The sequence below is a fragment of the Patagioenas fasciata genome, chromosome 3, assembly GCF_037038585.1.
Source record: "Patagioenas fasciata isolate bPatFas1 chromosome 3, bPatFas1.hap1, whole genome shotgun sequence".
Taxonomy (NCBI): Eukaryota; Metazoa; Chordata; class Aves; order Columbiformes; family Columbidae; genus Patagioenas; species Patagioenas fasciata.
The window spans coordinates 24,506,648-24,523,670 of NC_092522.1; the positions used below are offsets into that span (position 1 = coordinate 24,506,648).

At 43.1% G+C, this 17,023-nt stretch overlaps 1 protein-coding gene across 2 annotated transcripts in view; it reads left to right on the plus strand.

Moving 5' to 3' along the window:
- Positions 1–13,977, plus strand: part of LOC136099579 (calpain-8) — a 31,686-nt gene extending 17,709 nt beyond the window's left edge. The window contains exons 9-21 of one of the 2 annotated variants that reach the window (XM_065833941.1): positions 288–448; positions 1,120–1,295; positions 3,932–3,943; positions 5,668–5,879; positions 6,482–6,518; positions 6,997–7,062; positions 7,997–8,054; positions 8,637–8,701; positions 9,895–9,963; positions 11,252–11,330; positions 12,254–12,370; positions 12,989–13,047; positions 13,954–13,977. In XM_065833941.1, coding sequence (XP_065690013.1) covers positions 288–448; positions 1,120–1,295; positions 3,932–3,943; positions 5,668–5,879; positions 6,482–6,518; positions 6,997–7,062; positions 7,997–8,054; positions 8,637–8,701; positions 9,895–9,963; positions 11,252–11,330; positions 12,254–12,370; positions 12,989–13,047; positions 13,954–13,977 — 1,135 coding nt within the window. Of the gene's footprint in view, positions 1–287; positions 449–1,119; positions 1,296–3,931; positions 3,944–5,667; positions 5,880–6,481; positions 6,525–6,996; positions 7,063–7,996; positions 8,055–8,636; positions 8,702–9,894; positions 9,964–11,251; positions 11,331–12,253; positions 12,371–12,988; positions 13,085–13,953 lie in introns of those variants that run through there. The other variant, XM_071807301.1, reaches the window with a different exon arrangement.
- The last annotated feature ends 3,046 nt before the right edge of the window (positions 13,978–17,023 follow it).

A 17,023-nucleotide genomic window follows, 5' to 3' on the forward strand; every position in this document is an offset into this window, starting at 1 on the left:
CATAGTCCATGAGGGATTGCCCACAGCTGGGGATGACAGAAAATGGTATGTCTGAGCCCATATTGTGTAACAGCCATTGAGAATAACCATTGCCAGGAGACAGCTTGTTCAGGGAGTTGGAAATTTTCTTTCCCAAAACTCAGTTCCAAGTTTCAGAGTTCAATAAAATGGGGCTTTGGGCAGCTCTTTAGAACCGTCATTTGCTGCCCTGTGGGAAGAGACATCCATTTGCAGTTGCCTCAACTGTTGCAGGCTGATGGACTAACCCTGGTCTTTCTGTATGCCAGGATGGCATTTTCAGATTTTCAAAGGCAGTTCACCCGCCTTGAGATCTGCAACTTGACTCCCGACACACTGACAAGCAACGAGGTCAATAAATGGGATCTGACCCTATTTAATGGACAGTGGAGACGGGGTTCGACTGCTGGGGGCTGCCAGAACTACCAAGGTGAAGACCCAGCCAAGTGGGCATTTTGTGAAATACCAAACAAAACAATTAAAAAAATAATGCTTGTGACCTGGAGGAGGCTTTGGTGGGAAGGGCTTGGAGGTGCAGCTCTTTCTGCGAGGTTTAAACAGTAAGCAAAAGCTTGGCAGTCTAAACAAAGATCTAATTCACAGTTATTTCCTTGTCAGGGATTACCAACCCACTAAGCAGTTAATTCATGGCTGTATTCTTGGTTGTTTTTTTTTTTTTTCTCTGTCTGCTTTTCTTGCATACACAGCTTTTGCTACTGACTGGAATAATCCTCCAAAGGGTTGGGTAGGCCAGGAAAGTGTCACAGTTCGGTGGCAGTGTTGTTTCCCATTCATTTTCAGGTCAGACCTCTGGAGAGGCTGTCTGGCATTTGGTCTTCTTGCAATGATTGCAGCCTCAGCCAAGGACATTTCCTGGAGATTAATGACTGACTGGAATTAACAATATCAGCTCCTCCCTGTTGGTCATTACTCCCCAGGAGCTACCTTGGTGCTTTGATTTGTCACGGCTCCAACTGATATTCAGCATAGCTGTGAAAACATCCTTCCAAAGAGATGCTCTCTGTAATTCTAGTGACAGCCATCTCAACTACAATGACAGTAAAATCTCCTCCTTTTTTGTCTCACCTTGGGAATTCTTAGCGACATACTGGACCAATCCCCAGTTTAAAATCCGTTTGGACGAACCAGATGATGACCATGAAGGCAGTTTGAATGAGCCATGCTGTACTATAGTGGTGGGCTTGATGCAGAAGAACCGCAGGAGACAGAAGAAAATGGGGGAAGCTCTGCTTAGTATTGGTTATTCACTCTACCAGGTACAGTTTGTTCCTGATTAAAGGCTTTATTCCCTGTTCTTCAATGCTGGAAAAAATTAGTGATAGGCTACATCTTGACATTCATCACTACACTTCAGTAAGATTTGGATTTTGCAAGATGATTCGAATACTTCTCTTATTTCTTCCTGACCCACATAATATGGGAAGATTCAGATAAATTTAGGCCCAGTTTTTGTCCCACTTTAACAGGAAAGCAGTGTTAAACTAGAGGCAATAATTTAGCAGCAGTCTCATTGAGAGCCTTCTCTTACAAATTGTGAATGGGCGCAGGCTCAGGGTGCCTGGCAATTCCAGACAAGTGTTTCTGATTACAGCCTATCATGAGTGCTCAGTAGTCACTTTCTTCTTTTTTTAACTATTTTTCCATTCCATGTGAAAATTGTTTTGATTCATTATCTACCATGCTATTGTTCTGGTTCAATAATTTTTAAAAATTTTTTTGGTTTTTTTTTTTTTTCCTGATTCTTCCAGTGTTGCTTCTGTCTCTAAAAATGTAATGTAGGAAAAAACCTACAGTGTCATCTCTAATTTCTGTGATGTGAGGGGAAAAAAACAAATATAAAAATTTCCAACCAGTATTGTAAGTCCCAATATCTTACCTGGAGAAAACCAATTAAATGTTGTATGGATTCCACTGGATGAAGATCATTAACCACCACAGGCTGGAGCAGATGGGAATGGCTGACTTTTGCTAATATATTTTGTGCAGGATGGTTCAAAACTAGAAAGGTTTTCCCTAGTGCCTAAGTGTCTGCATATACAAATGGTTCTCAGTGAGCACATTTCTGAGGTGCCATCTGTGTGGTGCCAAGCACCCTGGCTTATTGGCATCCTGAATTCACACATTAAGGATGTTTGTCTGCTCATAGCACTGAGTACAACCCTGGAAAAGTTAGCAGAGCTTTTGTGCTTTACATCTATTTCAGCCTGTCTGTCCTCCTCCATGATCTTTTCCACAGTAGGGTAGACTGGGTGACTCTTAACAAGATAAAGACTTTCTTCTGAAAGTCTTTATCTTGGGTAGACATCCAGGTACAATCCAAGTTACCTGGGTCATGTGCTGTTGTAGATTTACATCATTGCAGCTGATGCTGTGGCTGAGGAGGACCAGTTAGGACAGCATGAATGGTGACCTAGAGCATATCTCTCTGCAGGAGAAGGCAAAAAGGTGTATGCTCAAGTCTACCTGTCCTGCGGAGCTTTTTTAAGTCATGCAGCTCAAATTGCCTACTGATAATAGCTCTAAGTGTGCCCATCACCAAGCTCCTGGCCCTCCTAGTATGCTGGTTATAAGGAACAAGACCTAAGGTCTCAAGGGGCCATCTCAGGCCTGAGAATTGTTGTATGGACAATATTTTCAAAAGCTCTTTTGGGACTTGAGAGGACACTCCCTGTGACTCTCACTGGAATCTGTGCTCCCGAGAAAACTAATTGCTTTTGGAAAAGTTACCTTATATTTGGAGAAAGAAATTAACATAGCAATTCAGTTAATTTAGAAAGGCTCAAATCTTGAAATTTGTTTCTTGTTACAATTGCCTTACAACAATCTCATGATCCTCAGGCTGATTGCTAGTGATGATAGCCTTATGTTTGCATCAAATTCCAGTTGCAGTAGACCACTAGATTTTAGGTCTGCTGTAAGAAATTTTCCGTTTGTTTTGGTTAGCAAAGTGGAGCTTACTTATTGTCTTTCTGGACTGAACATTTAAAGGCTTACGTAGGGGAAGGTCAATGCCATCCTGGGGTGTATTAGAAGGGCTGTGGTTAGTAGGTCGAGAGAGGTTCTCCTTCCCCTCTACTCTGCGCTGGTGAGATCACATCTGGAATATTGTGTCCAGCTCTGGGTCCCTCAGTTCAAGAAGGACAGGGAACTGCTGGAGAGAGTCCAGCACAGGGCAACAAAGATGATGGAGTGGAGCATCTCCCTTATGAGGAAAGGCTGAGGGAGCTGGGTCTCTTTAGCTTGGAGAAGAGGAGACTGAGGGGTGACCTCATTTATGTTTACAGATATATAAAGGGTGAGTGTCACAAGGGTGGAGCCAGGCTCTTCTCGGTGACAACCAATGGTACGACAAGGGGTAGTGCGTTCAAACTGGAACACAGGAGGTTCCACTTAAATTTGAGAAGAAACTTCTTCTCAGTAAGGGTAACAGAACACTGGAACAGGCTGCCCAGGGACGTTGTGGAGTCTCCTTCTTTGGAGACATCCAAAACCCTCCTGGATGCCTTCCTGTGTAACCTAATCTGGGTGTTCCTGCTCCGGCGGGGGGATTGGACTGGATGATCTTTCGAAGTCCCTTCCAATCCCTAACATTCTGTGATTCTGTGAAATATTTACAACTAATAGTATCGTTCACAACACCATATCAGGTGTTTGCTTCTCTAAGCAATTAAATGTTGTATAGATTCCTCTGGATGAAGATACTGTTTTTCCTTCGCAACAGCTCTCGCACAAGCTAGAACTTGATGTATAACTGATACTACAATATGTGGTTGTAAATGAAAATGAAAATAGTGTCTAAAGGAGGCTTTACCTGATTTTTTTTTTTTTTTTTCTGATGATGGATGTCGTTATGTAGCAGCCCTTTAACATTGGTTTGTTCTCTTCCTTTCAGATTCCCCCAGAGGTATGTAATCTCTGCTGAAGATTTCTGGCCTCCAGATGGGCACCTCTTGTTGCACAGGAGAATTTAGCTACCAGGAAGACTTATTCCTTACTAATAACAGGTCTTCTGGAGAGCTTTGTTCTTGGATCACTGGACCAAAATCTCGAGTTCTGAATAACCGTTTCCAAGTGACGGAGGCACAAGACTTTATTACAAACATCTGAGTCCCAATCTCGACTTCATTTATATTTGTTGAAATTCAGCTTCCACTAAGTTTGCATAACAGAGGTCAGAATTACTCTATTTAGTAGAAGTGAAAGCAGAACAGAGTGTCTGCAGTCTCAAATAGAGAAAATGTAGCTAATGTTGTTTAGAAATAATGCCAAACACTGTGGGTCCATTCATTTTATAGCTCTGAGCTGGGGCTCCTGTTAATGAAGAAACCCTGTTCAACCTTCACTAATCCTCCCAGATGTCAATACTGAGGTGAAGAGACTTTTCATTCCTGAAGAAAGAGACCTCAGGGACCTCTGGCAGTAGGAACAGCCTATACTCATTACTGAGGTCTAGCAGCCTGCATTGCCAATTTTGTCTCAGCTTTTCAGCCCTTTTCTTCTCTCTCAGTAAATGAATGTGTGGTCATGTAGCAATTAACTGTGTTCTTTTAACAGCCTTGCAGATGCAAAGGGAAAATGAACTTCAGATATTGAAAAAGATATGGATCTGGCTTCTTAATCTTTGCAGTCCCACTTAGTTTAAGACTGCATGAGGAAGAGGGTTGGGGCTGTTGAATAAATACCAAATCCAATCTTATCTTAACAACAAAAGGGGAAAAAAACACATATTCTTCTAGAGTTTACAACAGAAAAATGGAATTATTGTAAAGAGTTTGGTAACATCTTTGTATGCTCTGATCTTAGCCAGAAGCCTTATCTGTATCCAATGTTCCCTGCCCTGTGTCAACCACACAGCACTTTTTGTGGATCATTGAATCACACTTTTTGAAAGACATCCCTGTGGAGCAAAAGTCATGAATAGATGTTTTATAGCAGAGGTGTTATTCTTGCACTACTTTTTCTTTTTACATCAGTGTGTTGGTTTATGAGCTATGCAATGTTTCACTTACTTAAGAGTATATTGATATTAAGGAAAAGTTAAGTACTATTTTCCACATAATCCAGAGAAATACCCTTAGTATTACTAATGTAAGTTAGGGAAATCATCTAACGTGCCCCCAAAAGTCTTACTGCTGTGACTACTGCTCTGTCCTGTTTACTGTTCTCTTCCGTCTGTTTAAATAAATAAGGGAGTACAGTTCCTATGCAATTAGGAGATTTATCCCATACCATAAATTGCTCAAAAATATTCTGAAATTGAAATTTGTCCTCAAGCAGCATGTGAAAGCAAAAATTGCTCAATAGATAGACAACTTAAGGACAACTTAAGTTGTACCAGATTGGCCAGATATGAGTACACGTTAAGATATTTTTATTTCTTTTATATCTTAGATTGTAAAGAGGCATGTGAAAAGATAATCTTTATAAAGATCCTTGCCCCTTATAATTATCTGCCTGACAGTTTCCCATGCCAGAACCCTGGTGGCTATCTTTTATGCCATCACTTTTGGATCTGTTCTTTATGTTAAGAAAATCTTGAGATGGTTTTAAAGCACTGCAATTGAAATAGGGTGTCTGGCTTACCAGTGAATTGTCCAATGGTTGCTAACGAAAACACATCTCCCACAGCTGGAAAATAACACAGATATTCATGTGAACCGTGCTTTCTTCGCAAGGAACCAACCAGCAGCCCGGACTGATCCTTACGTCAACCTGCGTGAAGTCTCCAGCCGCATGAAGTTGCCCCGGGGAGAGTATCTCATTGTGCCATCCACTTTTGAGCCTTACAAAAACGGAGAGTTCTGCCTGCGAGTCTTTTCTGAGAAACAGGCTAAAACACAGTGCGTATCTTCTCCATAAAGCCTCCTCTTCTGCTGGTGAGGCATATAAAGGCAAAGGTCAGGTGTTGCACCCACATCCTATGCTTTGTCTTTTCCCTTAACCAGCAAAATAGGCCTGTTTCTAGGACCTATTTTCTTATGTAGTCTACTACATGTGACACGCACACCATGGTAGAGAGTCATGGCTCTTCAGATGGCCTCCACCAAGCACTCAAGCAGTAACTGGATTCTTCAGGTCTGTGAAGCAGAAGTTCCCATAATTAAAGAACGTAGGATTTGGGAGTATGATGATGATGAGACAGTTTTAAAAAGGGTTGTATCAATGGCAGTCATTGAATGAAAAAACAGGAGTCTGGATATAAAGCAAGAACAACAAAGCTGGATTTCCTAAGGAAAATATGTTCAAAGAGGTGCGACAGACAGAGATGGGATAGGGAGCATGGGAAACAGGAAACCTGCGGGCTTGTTCTGTGCATTTGCTAACACCTTATATTAAAACAACTTGTTTTGCTAATTATTTTAAAGGCAAATGGTAAACTCATAATTTCTGTGTCGTTGGTGATTTGGTTTTTTTGTTTGTGTGTTTTTTTTTTTTTCCTTAGGATGATTGGTGATGTGGTGTCTGCAAAACCATATGAGGTAAACGTCTAGTCCTAGCAGAATTTTCCTTCAAAATGTGGGGCAAAACTGGGGTAGGATTTTTATTTCTCCCCTGAGCTGGGGTCACAGTATAAGTTTGTGCTTAGGAGAAATGTTTTTTAGTTGTGGGCAGATTGTCTTCCTGCAGCCTGAGAGCAATTGCAAAAGCAGACTTCCAAGGAACTGCTGAATTGCTCTGGCCAGGTGCAACAACATTTTCTCTGCAGCTATTTCATGAAACTGCCTTGGTAGCAGAAGAAAACTTTTTCATCAATCATAGAAAATATTTACTCCCAAATGACGCCAGCCCCTGGCTGGTCGTGATTTAAGTGGTGCCTCTGTTTTGCCGTTGCCGCAGATCAAGTGCTCATTTTCCATTGCTGTAAATAGTCCCCTGTAAAGCTGCTTTATGATATCCACAGCTCACCTTTTTTGAACCACCTTGTAAACCACACTCTCGGTCATCTCTTTCCTCTAGCCTCGTGTCGATAACAAAGATATAGATGATGAGTTTAAGACTCTATTTCAAAAGCTCTCTGGAGAGGTAAGTGGATTAAAGTGATAGAAAGAGACTGGGAGGACCTCTCTGTTATGATTATGCAAATATTTGACTTGCCGATTCTTTTTACTGTCTTCAAAAAACCAAGAAGTTCTCACATTTTATTAACTCACAGCTTCAGTTCAATTTATTTTACAACAGAGCAGTTTTACTACATTGTTCCACTTATTGGTGCAAAATGTGATTTGTTCCCTTGGTAATACAGGGCATGGAATAACACTGGGAATAGGGGTAATGGGAGCGAAAACTGTGAAAATATTATCCCACAGTGAAATAAATTACCTGTGGAGTTAGTGTATAATTCTGACAATTGCCTAGTTGGCCAATTCCTTCCTTTTTGTTTAGAAGCCCCAGGAATCGGAAAACTGTTGACTGAACTTTCTCTCTATTTTTTGTATTTGACAAACCTCAGTACCTACAAAGCCCTGCTGTGCTGGCCTGTGGCTGTCACATCAGATTTTCTCTTAATTAACAGGTGGCCACTGGCACTGAAGAGGGAAAACATTTTGTTAGTTAGAAAGACCTTTTTGAGTTTTGAGAGGGCAATTTTAGTATTGTTTGGTTATAGTTTCTATAAGCCTGGAAAATCTCAAATGCTCTCCTGAACCTCTTTAGCTGAGAACGAAAGCAGTCAACCAATTCGGTCAAACCTGTTAATAAGCTGACGTTTATTGCGTTGTGTCACTATGGCACCTGACAAACCACTTATTTCCCATTTGAAAGGCTAGGAAATATTCATGGTTTCTGAGGATCTCCTCTGTGTGATGTCTGATGGTAAATGCAAAGTTTTAGAAAAATGACAAAAGTTTACATGCCTTAGATATGGAAGGAAAATGGTACCTGGATGTCTGACAGCAAATGAATATAGTTTGTTTCAAATGAGTTTCCTGTTAACATCTGAAGTATATTTTCTGTCCAGGACTGTGAAGTGACTGCAACTGAACTTCAAACTATTCTAAACCGGGTTTTAGCGAAGAGTAAGTAACGTTATGTAGTTCCCATTGAATGGAGCCAAAAGGCACATGCTGAGATGCAGAGACAGCAAGTTGCTCTCTGGGCAGAGTGAGCATCTGTGCCATCAGCACACAGATGGGGTCTGTGCTAGCGAAACAGAGCTCTTTCAGCTAAGGGTGATGAAAAGTCAAGGTTTGTCTGTCCCCAGATGAGTTTCTCCGGGCTTGTTGACCCTCTAATATGAGGAGGGGAGTGGGAAATACCACCTGGTGCTCCCCTCCCAAGTGCTGCCAGCCAATGCCCTGCAGAGGCACTATATTCCCTGCACCTTCTTGGGAGGACCACCATGGGAAGATATTATTATGCTGCTGCATAACTTCTGTGGACACAGAGAGGCTTACCACCCCCAAAACTGATGGCATCCCCTGCCCCTGTGCGAAAAAAGCCGTGTTTATCAGCTGAAGGGAAAGGGAACAGTGGAAGAAATGACAGAGCATTTACTTTGCTAAAAAGTTTTTAAGGTGGCTGATACCTCCAAGGTTGTCTGCAGAAAAAAATATTTGCCTAAAAGTATTTCTGACTTGGATTTTTTTTTTTTTGTGCAGGAAAGGATATTAAAAGTGATGGATTCAACATTAACACCTGCAGGGAGATGATCAGCCTTTTAGATGTATCCTTTGAATGTCATTTCATCACCTTTAAAATTTCTGGATCTCTTTTGCAAAGCTTCCTGACAAAATAAGGTGAAGTTTACTCTTCAGTTGTCCAGGCACATTGCTTAAGGTAGAAAATTCAGCCAAGCAGCCCTATCAGCTCAGGGTGGCAGAAACCTGAACCATTTAATCATCAGCTGCTTCTCTCACCTGCTCTGCATCTCTCATTGCTTGAATTTGTCCCTAAAACTAGCAGGGAGGAGAAGCAGGGACCTTCTGCCCGTATGCACTTGTGCAGTTTTGGATGCATACACAGCATGCTTGGCAGGAGATGGGTTTTAAGTACAACCTTGACTTCCATCTTAAGTCAGGTACTGCTTACAGAGAGACTGCAGAGACAGGCTCTTCAGAGTGGGAAAGCTACAAGTGCATACTTGTGCTTCCCTCCCTTATGCATAGCTTGTAGGACACTTGGGGCCAAGGCAGTAGGAGAGATCAGCACATCTGCGCAGTACCCCTTTGACATGCTGGGAAGGTAACCAGTGCACTGGGATGGTCAAGAGCCATGCTGTTAGTATTACACTCCTGGTGGTCTCATGATGTGGTCATGTTGAGCTCAGCAGGGATTAGCTGTGGATCCTGTGGCCACTGGCTGTTAGGACAAGTGATGTCTTTGCCCTACACTCCACAGCCTCCCAAGCCCAACAGGGCAACTCCATAAGTACAGCATCATGGGGGCCAGCTCCCTGTTTCTGCATAGTTTTCCATAGAAAGAGACGTTCAAGGCCCTGAAGGACATGGGGGAAGACTGTGTAGCCTACTATTGATTCTCTCCATTCATTCGCAGTTCCTGTCTCTACTTTCAAACTCTTGTCCACTGGGAGGCCAGTCCTTTGTTTCCCTAAGGGCTTTAATCTACTGTTAACTGTACAAAATGCGAGTGGATCTAATTGTGCTTATACATTTAGCAATCCCATCTATCATTCTCTGAGAGCGCAGATAGCCTAGAAATTCCTGGCATGCCTTTAGCTAAGCAAATGTAAATCTGTGTGCATGTCTATGTGAAGTGGAGATGTATTGCCAATGAGAATGAATATGGCATTGAGATGACACTGTGATGAGTGATTTGTTTTCATCAGAACTGGTAGCTCTCCAGCTTTGCAAAGGATAGAGAAATCTTGATTTTTGAACCATGCCTTAACATGCCCAGACCAATGGGACCAGCACCTTGGGACTGATAGAATTCAAGACACTTTGGATGAAGATTCAAAATTATTTGGTAACATAATATTTCTGACTGTCTTGCCTCTCAGCTCCAGGACCGAGATAGGGTTAAGTCACCACAGGCAGATATACTTGGAAGCCTTCCTTCTCATGGCTGGAGTTTGTTCCGGGGCTCAGAAACACTATTCATTTAAAAGGACACAGGCAGATCCTCTTTCACCTTGGTCCCACCACTCTCCATAATTTGCAATACCTTATGGAAAGCCAGATTAACCCTCTTTCATTGCTGGCAAAGACAGTTCTCTGCTGCCTGCTGTATTAAAGCTCATATGAACATGTCTCTGCTGTTGTTGTTACATTGCTAGCTGAGCACCAACAAACACAAGAAGCACATAGCTTTAGGACCTACAAAACCCCAGCTTTATATTTTTTAAATCTTGTGGAAGTGCTGAATTATTTTTCTGACATAGGATTTAGTATCCCAAGAAGTGTACTCATAATCTAGCAGTCTAAAGGAAGGTCAAACTTGGACCTGCTTTTTTTGATGATATCCCTTTCAAGAAAGTCTGATGCTACCATGCTTGATGCTGGTCAGCATGGAGCATCTGTCCTGGAGGTTCATAAGATGTTCAGCTCTGCTTCAGCTGGAGGCACCAGCTCTGTCCTGAGGCTGGTGTTGGCAGAGCAAGCCCTGAGAGCCAGTTCCAGCCTGAGCTGCAGGTCTGGGTGGCTTCTAATTCTGGAAAATAAACCTGTTTGCAGTAGGAAGCATCTGTCATCTCAACTCAGATACTAAGCAAAATGGACTTAGTCTCTTGCAGTTTTTGCCAAATGATGGGATATGTTCCTCAATGGCCTGTCTGCTGCTGTGTGACATGCAGGCAGGCAGGCAGGCTGCCAGCCCATGGGAATGTGTTACCCAGTCTGCCTTGCTTGGCAGTAGCTACTTGAAACATTTCCCTTGCTCATGAACATTTCAAAGAGCAGGAGCTTAGGCTTGTAGGGGCAGCCCCTGCCTCAGCCATCAGAAACGCCAGGCTGTGTCTACACAGCAGAGCGATGGTGTGGCTGCAGCAGAGGTAGGCACGAATGTCTTGGCTTTGATCTATCTGCAGGAGCAGGTAGGATGGTAGGGCATTGGCTGCAGAGTAGACTAGAAAGCCAATGTTAAATCCGAGAAGATCTGTGGCTATTTCATTTGGGCAAGCCTTGTGTTACCATGTATTCACTACTGTTGTTACCCAGCCATGAAAGCCAAAGCCTGCCTGTCCTTGCACCATCACATTGCTGCATGGGCACGCATTGAAAAGCCATTTTCACATTCCCTTGTTTCTCCGCTGCAGACGATCTATAAGAAAGTGGACAGCGACTACTCTGGTACCATTGACTCCCATGAGATGCGAAATGCCCTCAAAGAGGCAGGTGAGTGTACTGCTCAGGGACACCATCAGTTCACTGCAGTCCCCCCACCGAACATCAGAAGAAGAGTGGAGCCTTTAATGTCTTCGCTTCCCTCCTGTCTCCCAGATCACAGCACTGCTGGTGTCATTCTCCCTCACTGACAGTCACATACCTCTATGTCCTTTTTTTGCTGTTACAGACATCAAAAATCATCCTCTGTTCTGCATTCTGAACCACTGATATTTTTGTCCATGCTGTGACCATTGCTTATCCATCTGATTATTACTTGCTCTATTTTTGACCTCATTATTTCCTAATCTAACTGTCCTCTTTTAGAGCTATGTCCAAATCCGCTTTTTCCTTCGTTTCCTCACCCCACCTTTCTCTACACTGGAGAAGGTGAAAAAAGCCTGATCAAGGCATGCCCCAATGATATCCTCTCTGATGTGTGCTATTCACTTTTTGGAGCAGTGCTTGCCAGCTCAGGGCCATCTAGGGAAGCACTCTTTTTTTTTCATCTCTCTTGTGCTCGGTGGAGTTTATGTGAATGATCCAGAGACAGAAATAGCACTCATATGGGCCTGAATAGAGCCCAATGTGTTATGTGAGCGATTGGCTCAACTACAATCACTGCTATTCAGCTGCGTCACCAAGACTCACTAATTAGGGGTTTATCTGGGGAACATAGGACTGGTTATGCTGTGAAACAATGTGAAATATGCAGTCTGACAAAATGCTGTGGGAGAACTTTATGCCTCTCTTCACCCAGCACAATGGACTTTGGAAAGGACCCACAGCAGAGGTAGAACAGACCTTCTTGGAGGAATAGTTCTCAATCCTTCATCTGGGTCTGCCTGCAGCTGCAGCAGTCCATGGATAAACCATGTCAAAGACAGCATATTAACCTGCTGTGTCAGTGGTTTGTGTGCTTCCTATGCCTTCAGGTTTCACGCTCAATGACCAGGTGCAGCATAGCATTGTCCTCCGCTACGCCTGCAGCAAGCTGACCATTGATTTTGATGGCTTTGTGGCCTGTATGATCCGCCTGGAGACCCTGTTCAGTAAGTGCCTCTGTTCATTAGCCAAGAGGAGTTCCTGAAAACTTTGGGTTTTCCATAAGTATTTGGGGTCTTTTAACTGTGAATGCAGCAAACTGCATGAAAATGTGAGGGTGCCAGCAAAATTCTGTCTCCTGGAGAAAGCAGCAGAGAAATAGCAAAAGCCTTTCTGACTGCATGACCATGGAGTGTGGGGGACACATTTTCATAACCTACCATGCTCTACTGCTTTACAGTCATCTACACTGTATGGTCAGTGCTCTGGTCCCCAAGTTGTCCCATCTCCTGTAAATGATATCAGTTATAATTTAGAGTCCTTACTCAGACCTGATTTTCAGGTTTGTGCCTGGATCATACCAGATGCTACCGCATCAGATTTTATAGTTGTCCTGCTGCCAAATCTCAGTTTGCTGCTGTAGATCTGACTATTCTGCCCCATCAAGTGGCTTAGAAATGACTTGTAAAAGGGAAGAACAGCTGTAATATTCTCTTACAGAACTTGTCCCAATTTCCAGCAGATCATGGCAAAAAGCCACACTTCTACATTTTGTCAGACTAATTCTCTACATGTCAAACTCTGTGGTTTACATCCAATGTTTTCCCCCCTCTTCTACTTTTCAGAAGTGTTTAATCTCCTGGACAAAGACAAGAATGGAGTAATCCAGCTCTCTCTGGCTGAGGTGAGGCTGGTCACATTGAAGTAACAACTGGTTAATCTACAGCAATGGACTGCACTGAAATACATTTATTTAAAATCGTTATTATATGTGGTAAACTCAATAGTGATTCAAAGGGCAAGTTTGTTTATGTGAAAAGGCTCTTCAGCTTGGAAGGCTTGTCTGAATTAGTAGAATAAACATTTACCTTATATAAGCAAAAATGTAAAGGTATGTTCAAAACCCCAAAGGTTGCTCAAGAAGATGCTTACATGGTGTGTTTCACTGTCTGCTTTCAGAGGGCAGTGGTCAATTCACTAGAAAACACACAGCAGGGAATTGTTCTTGTCTGGCAGAGAATGTACGGATCAACCTGCCAGAATTAGAAGAAACCTTTTAAGATGCCAGCTCTTTTTTTTTTTTTTTTTTTTAAGCCACATTGTTTTTAATGCAAATTTTTCCTGTTGAAGCTGTAATAAAGAAATCAGCTTGAGTCTTCCCTTTGCAGAATACAAATATATCTCAGGAAACAGCTGGAAGGGGCCCCAAGAGGTCCATCCAATTAGTCCTTTCAGCTGATGACTGGCTTAAAGAGAGGAGGATGGCTGGGGAGCCCAGTGACCCTCAGTCACAGTTAAATCTAGCTGAAATTGTACATTGTGTACTCCGACCCTAGGATTTTTCAAAGTCATGCAGCTTACCCTGGATAACTGGTCTTCCTTTGGAAGAGACCTCACCTGCAATATCTGAAGCAGGACCTGGCAATAAATTTCCCTCAAGTTCCAGAGCATATGTAACCTACACGTACAACAGATTAAAAGTCAGCTCCAACCTTTTCCATCTTGTTCTCCCTGAGCTCTAGTAGAGTGCCCCAGTGGCATCCTGTGAACCTTCCAGATGGTTTGACTCCTTCTTCTGTTTCTCCTTCAGTGGCTGTGCTGCACGCTGGTTTGAACCGTGGTCAAGGAATTCAGCAGAGACTCCTGAGGCTCTTCTGAACATGGAAACACTCACTTGGATTCTTCTTGTTATGGAAGGCTGGGAGAGAAACTTGGTTTTATTACTACGAAGTTATTTTAAGCCCACTAAAATGAAGTGATCCCTTGTCAGAAAATAAAATCACTCTTGAAGCAAAAAAGATAAACAAGAAAATACAACAAACAAACCCAAACTGCACCTCCTTTACTTTTCCTGCCCAGAGTATTTTTGTGTGTCGTGCTGAAATGTCACAAATTTTGACTCAATACAGATGGTCCCAGGTGACACTGTTTTGACTTCTGACTGTGCATCAAAGTTCAGCAGCGTTCAAAAATCCTGTAAGGGATCTCCATTGTCTGCAATGTCCAGCATATGTTTCACAGAGAGAAACGCATGCTCAGATCCTGGGCAAAATTTGTGTTGCTGCCTTGGCTCCCTTCCTTTCCAGCCAATTGCCCACTTTGGCTGTGCCAAACTCCCCCAGAAGCTGGGGGTGAGGAGCTCAGAGGCAGATGATGAGCTGCTGAGAGCACAGGGGCATCAGGCATGGACACAGCCTCAAGGATGAACTGGGAATTAGGCAGATATGATGGTACTCCTCCATGAGTCTTGGCTCAGTCTTCCAGGATGAGGAGCAAGGATGGAAGGCCATAGGCAAATTGCTGCAGTGATTTCAGCTGAGATTTTTTTCCTGTGAATGCTTGTCCATATGTGTACTTCGGTGCGCAAAGGTGGGATTTGGAGGTGAGTGGTTGGAACCCAGAGACTCATGAAGGCAAGTGTGAGGAGAAGAACATAAAATGCATGTGTAGGGGATCCAGGAGCTTGAGTGTGAGAGGGATGTGCTGATGTGGATCGTGATTTAAAGAAGAAACTGAAACTAACAGTCACTGGCTAACAGTGCTATGCTTTCTTAAGATCTTGTGAAACCTTTGTCCTTTTAAAAACATCTCCCTGCATTTAATTTCAAAATATTATGAAGAGTAATATCACAGCAATACAAGCAAGATAATCTAGCAGTCTTTTTAGCAATTGGAAAACATTTCTGTAACTCGCAGTAATGATCTGACAAGGTAACAAGTCTTTGACACTTCTTCCTAGAAGCAGAAGGAGGGCAGGCAGAGATCTGTGTCCCCAAGGCTCCATCCCCCTCTCTCTTCAGTGCTGTGTTTGAGAGGGGCCTTTCTCCACACTTGCTAGTTTCTAAGTTCTCTCTTTAGGCAGGAAGAAAGCTGTTGTTCAGTGACTGTCTCTGAACACAGAATGCCTTGTGACAAACCCCAAGCCTCGCTTGACATCTCCCAGCATTTCTTCTTGGTGCTTGCTACAGAGGTCTGACTAAATGGAATGTATTATCTATCTCAGTGCACGGCTCTGCCTTTCTAAAAGGGGTCCTCTCCCAGTAAACGATAAAGAAATACTTCTTGGTTCAAGTTGCAGGATAGAAACAGCCAGCGAGGGAACCAATGGCTTTCCCCTGCTGTCCCTGTGCACGTATCACTGACAGGCAGCTGTCCTAGATTGCCACCAGTTTCTCATGGTAGATATTTGCCTGCCATCAAACAATAGACATCTACATACCTCCACCTGCCTCAAAGACAGACCTACCTGGTGCAAATGGAGGTCTCCAAAACCTTGAGAATTTTCCAGTGAATGCTCTGCCTGTTCAGTAGGACAAACTTGTCCTTCCCTGCCCTATATCTGGAGTATGCAACACATCTCCTTACTAACCATGCAGCAGGGTGAGCTAACTGCTTGCAGCTTCAGATTTGCTTTCTGCTCACATACGCTGTTCATGAGTTCATTCCAATTATGATCAGAGAGAGGCCTCTCTCCACAGGGCTGGGAAAACTCAAATATACACAGAAATCCATTGCATGCTCCCAGTTCTTCTCCCTTTACATTAAGCAAAATGCCCCCATCACAGTAATTTTCATAGTTATCTCAATGGCTCTCACCCACCTGTACAGGATGGGCAGAGTACTGCTCTTCATCTTCCTTTATCTTTGGGAAGCAGGCAGCTCCAGAGGAGCCACCTCCTTTTTCATTTTTTCTTTGAGCGCAGCACTTGCCTATCAGGTCTCAGAGAACAACTGCTCCGAATAAGCCTTTTCATGGGATTGAATGCATTTCTCCTTTTTACTTGACATATCTGCAAAAAGATTATTAACGTCCACTTTATTTTCCTTCCTTGTGCTCCATGCTGAACAAATGTCGGCACCCATCAGTTCTTTCAGTCCTTTTGACTAAAATGCCTGCAGCAGGTCCTGTGGAAGCAGTGGGCCATGGTGGGCTGAGCCAGGGTTTGGGCATCTGGACTCTCTGCACTCTTACACCCTGCATATTTGCCATGTTTCATTTTTGGAGCTGTGAAGCACTGTAGATCCCAGTAGATTTGAGTAGTGCACTCACGGAGAACTATAATGCAGGCAAGTCACTAAGGTTCATGAATTCGTGATACGTTCCCTGTCAGTGTGAAAACTGTGCTCTTCAGAGTTTTCCCTTCTCTCTTCACTTTCCCATAGAAATGTTTTCATTTGCACTACAGCCTCATGAACTGAAAACCTGAACTCTCTACATTGCTCCTGTAAAATGTGATTCACATTAGACCACATTCAGAGTTCTGAACTCCTTGTGTACTAATTGTCTTGTGGTTGCCTGTAGAGGAACTTGCCATGGATATAAATCCTACCACATCAGCATCTGACACCAGCTTTGCGCCAGAGTAAATGTCTGCATGAGGTGCAAGACAATCACGGAAATTTGGGATTCTGCCTATGAGCTAGGAGGATAAAAAGAATCAACCTCCTACATGCAATTATCTGTCATCTGCTCATTCCCCCAGAATGTGAGATTTTCAGAGGGATCTTTCCTTTCCGTCACTGCAGGCTAATGATCAGATCCATGGCTTATGAGTTAGCACAGAAGGAGCAGTCCTTTTCAAACTCCTTTTCATTCTTTACTTCAGACAATCCCGCTGAACCTGACTCGATGGTAGTTCTTAATTTCCATACAGTTCAGA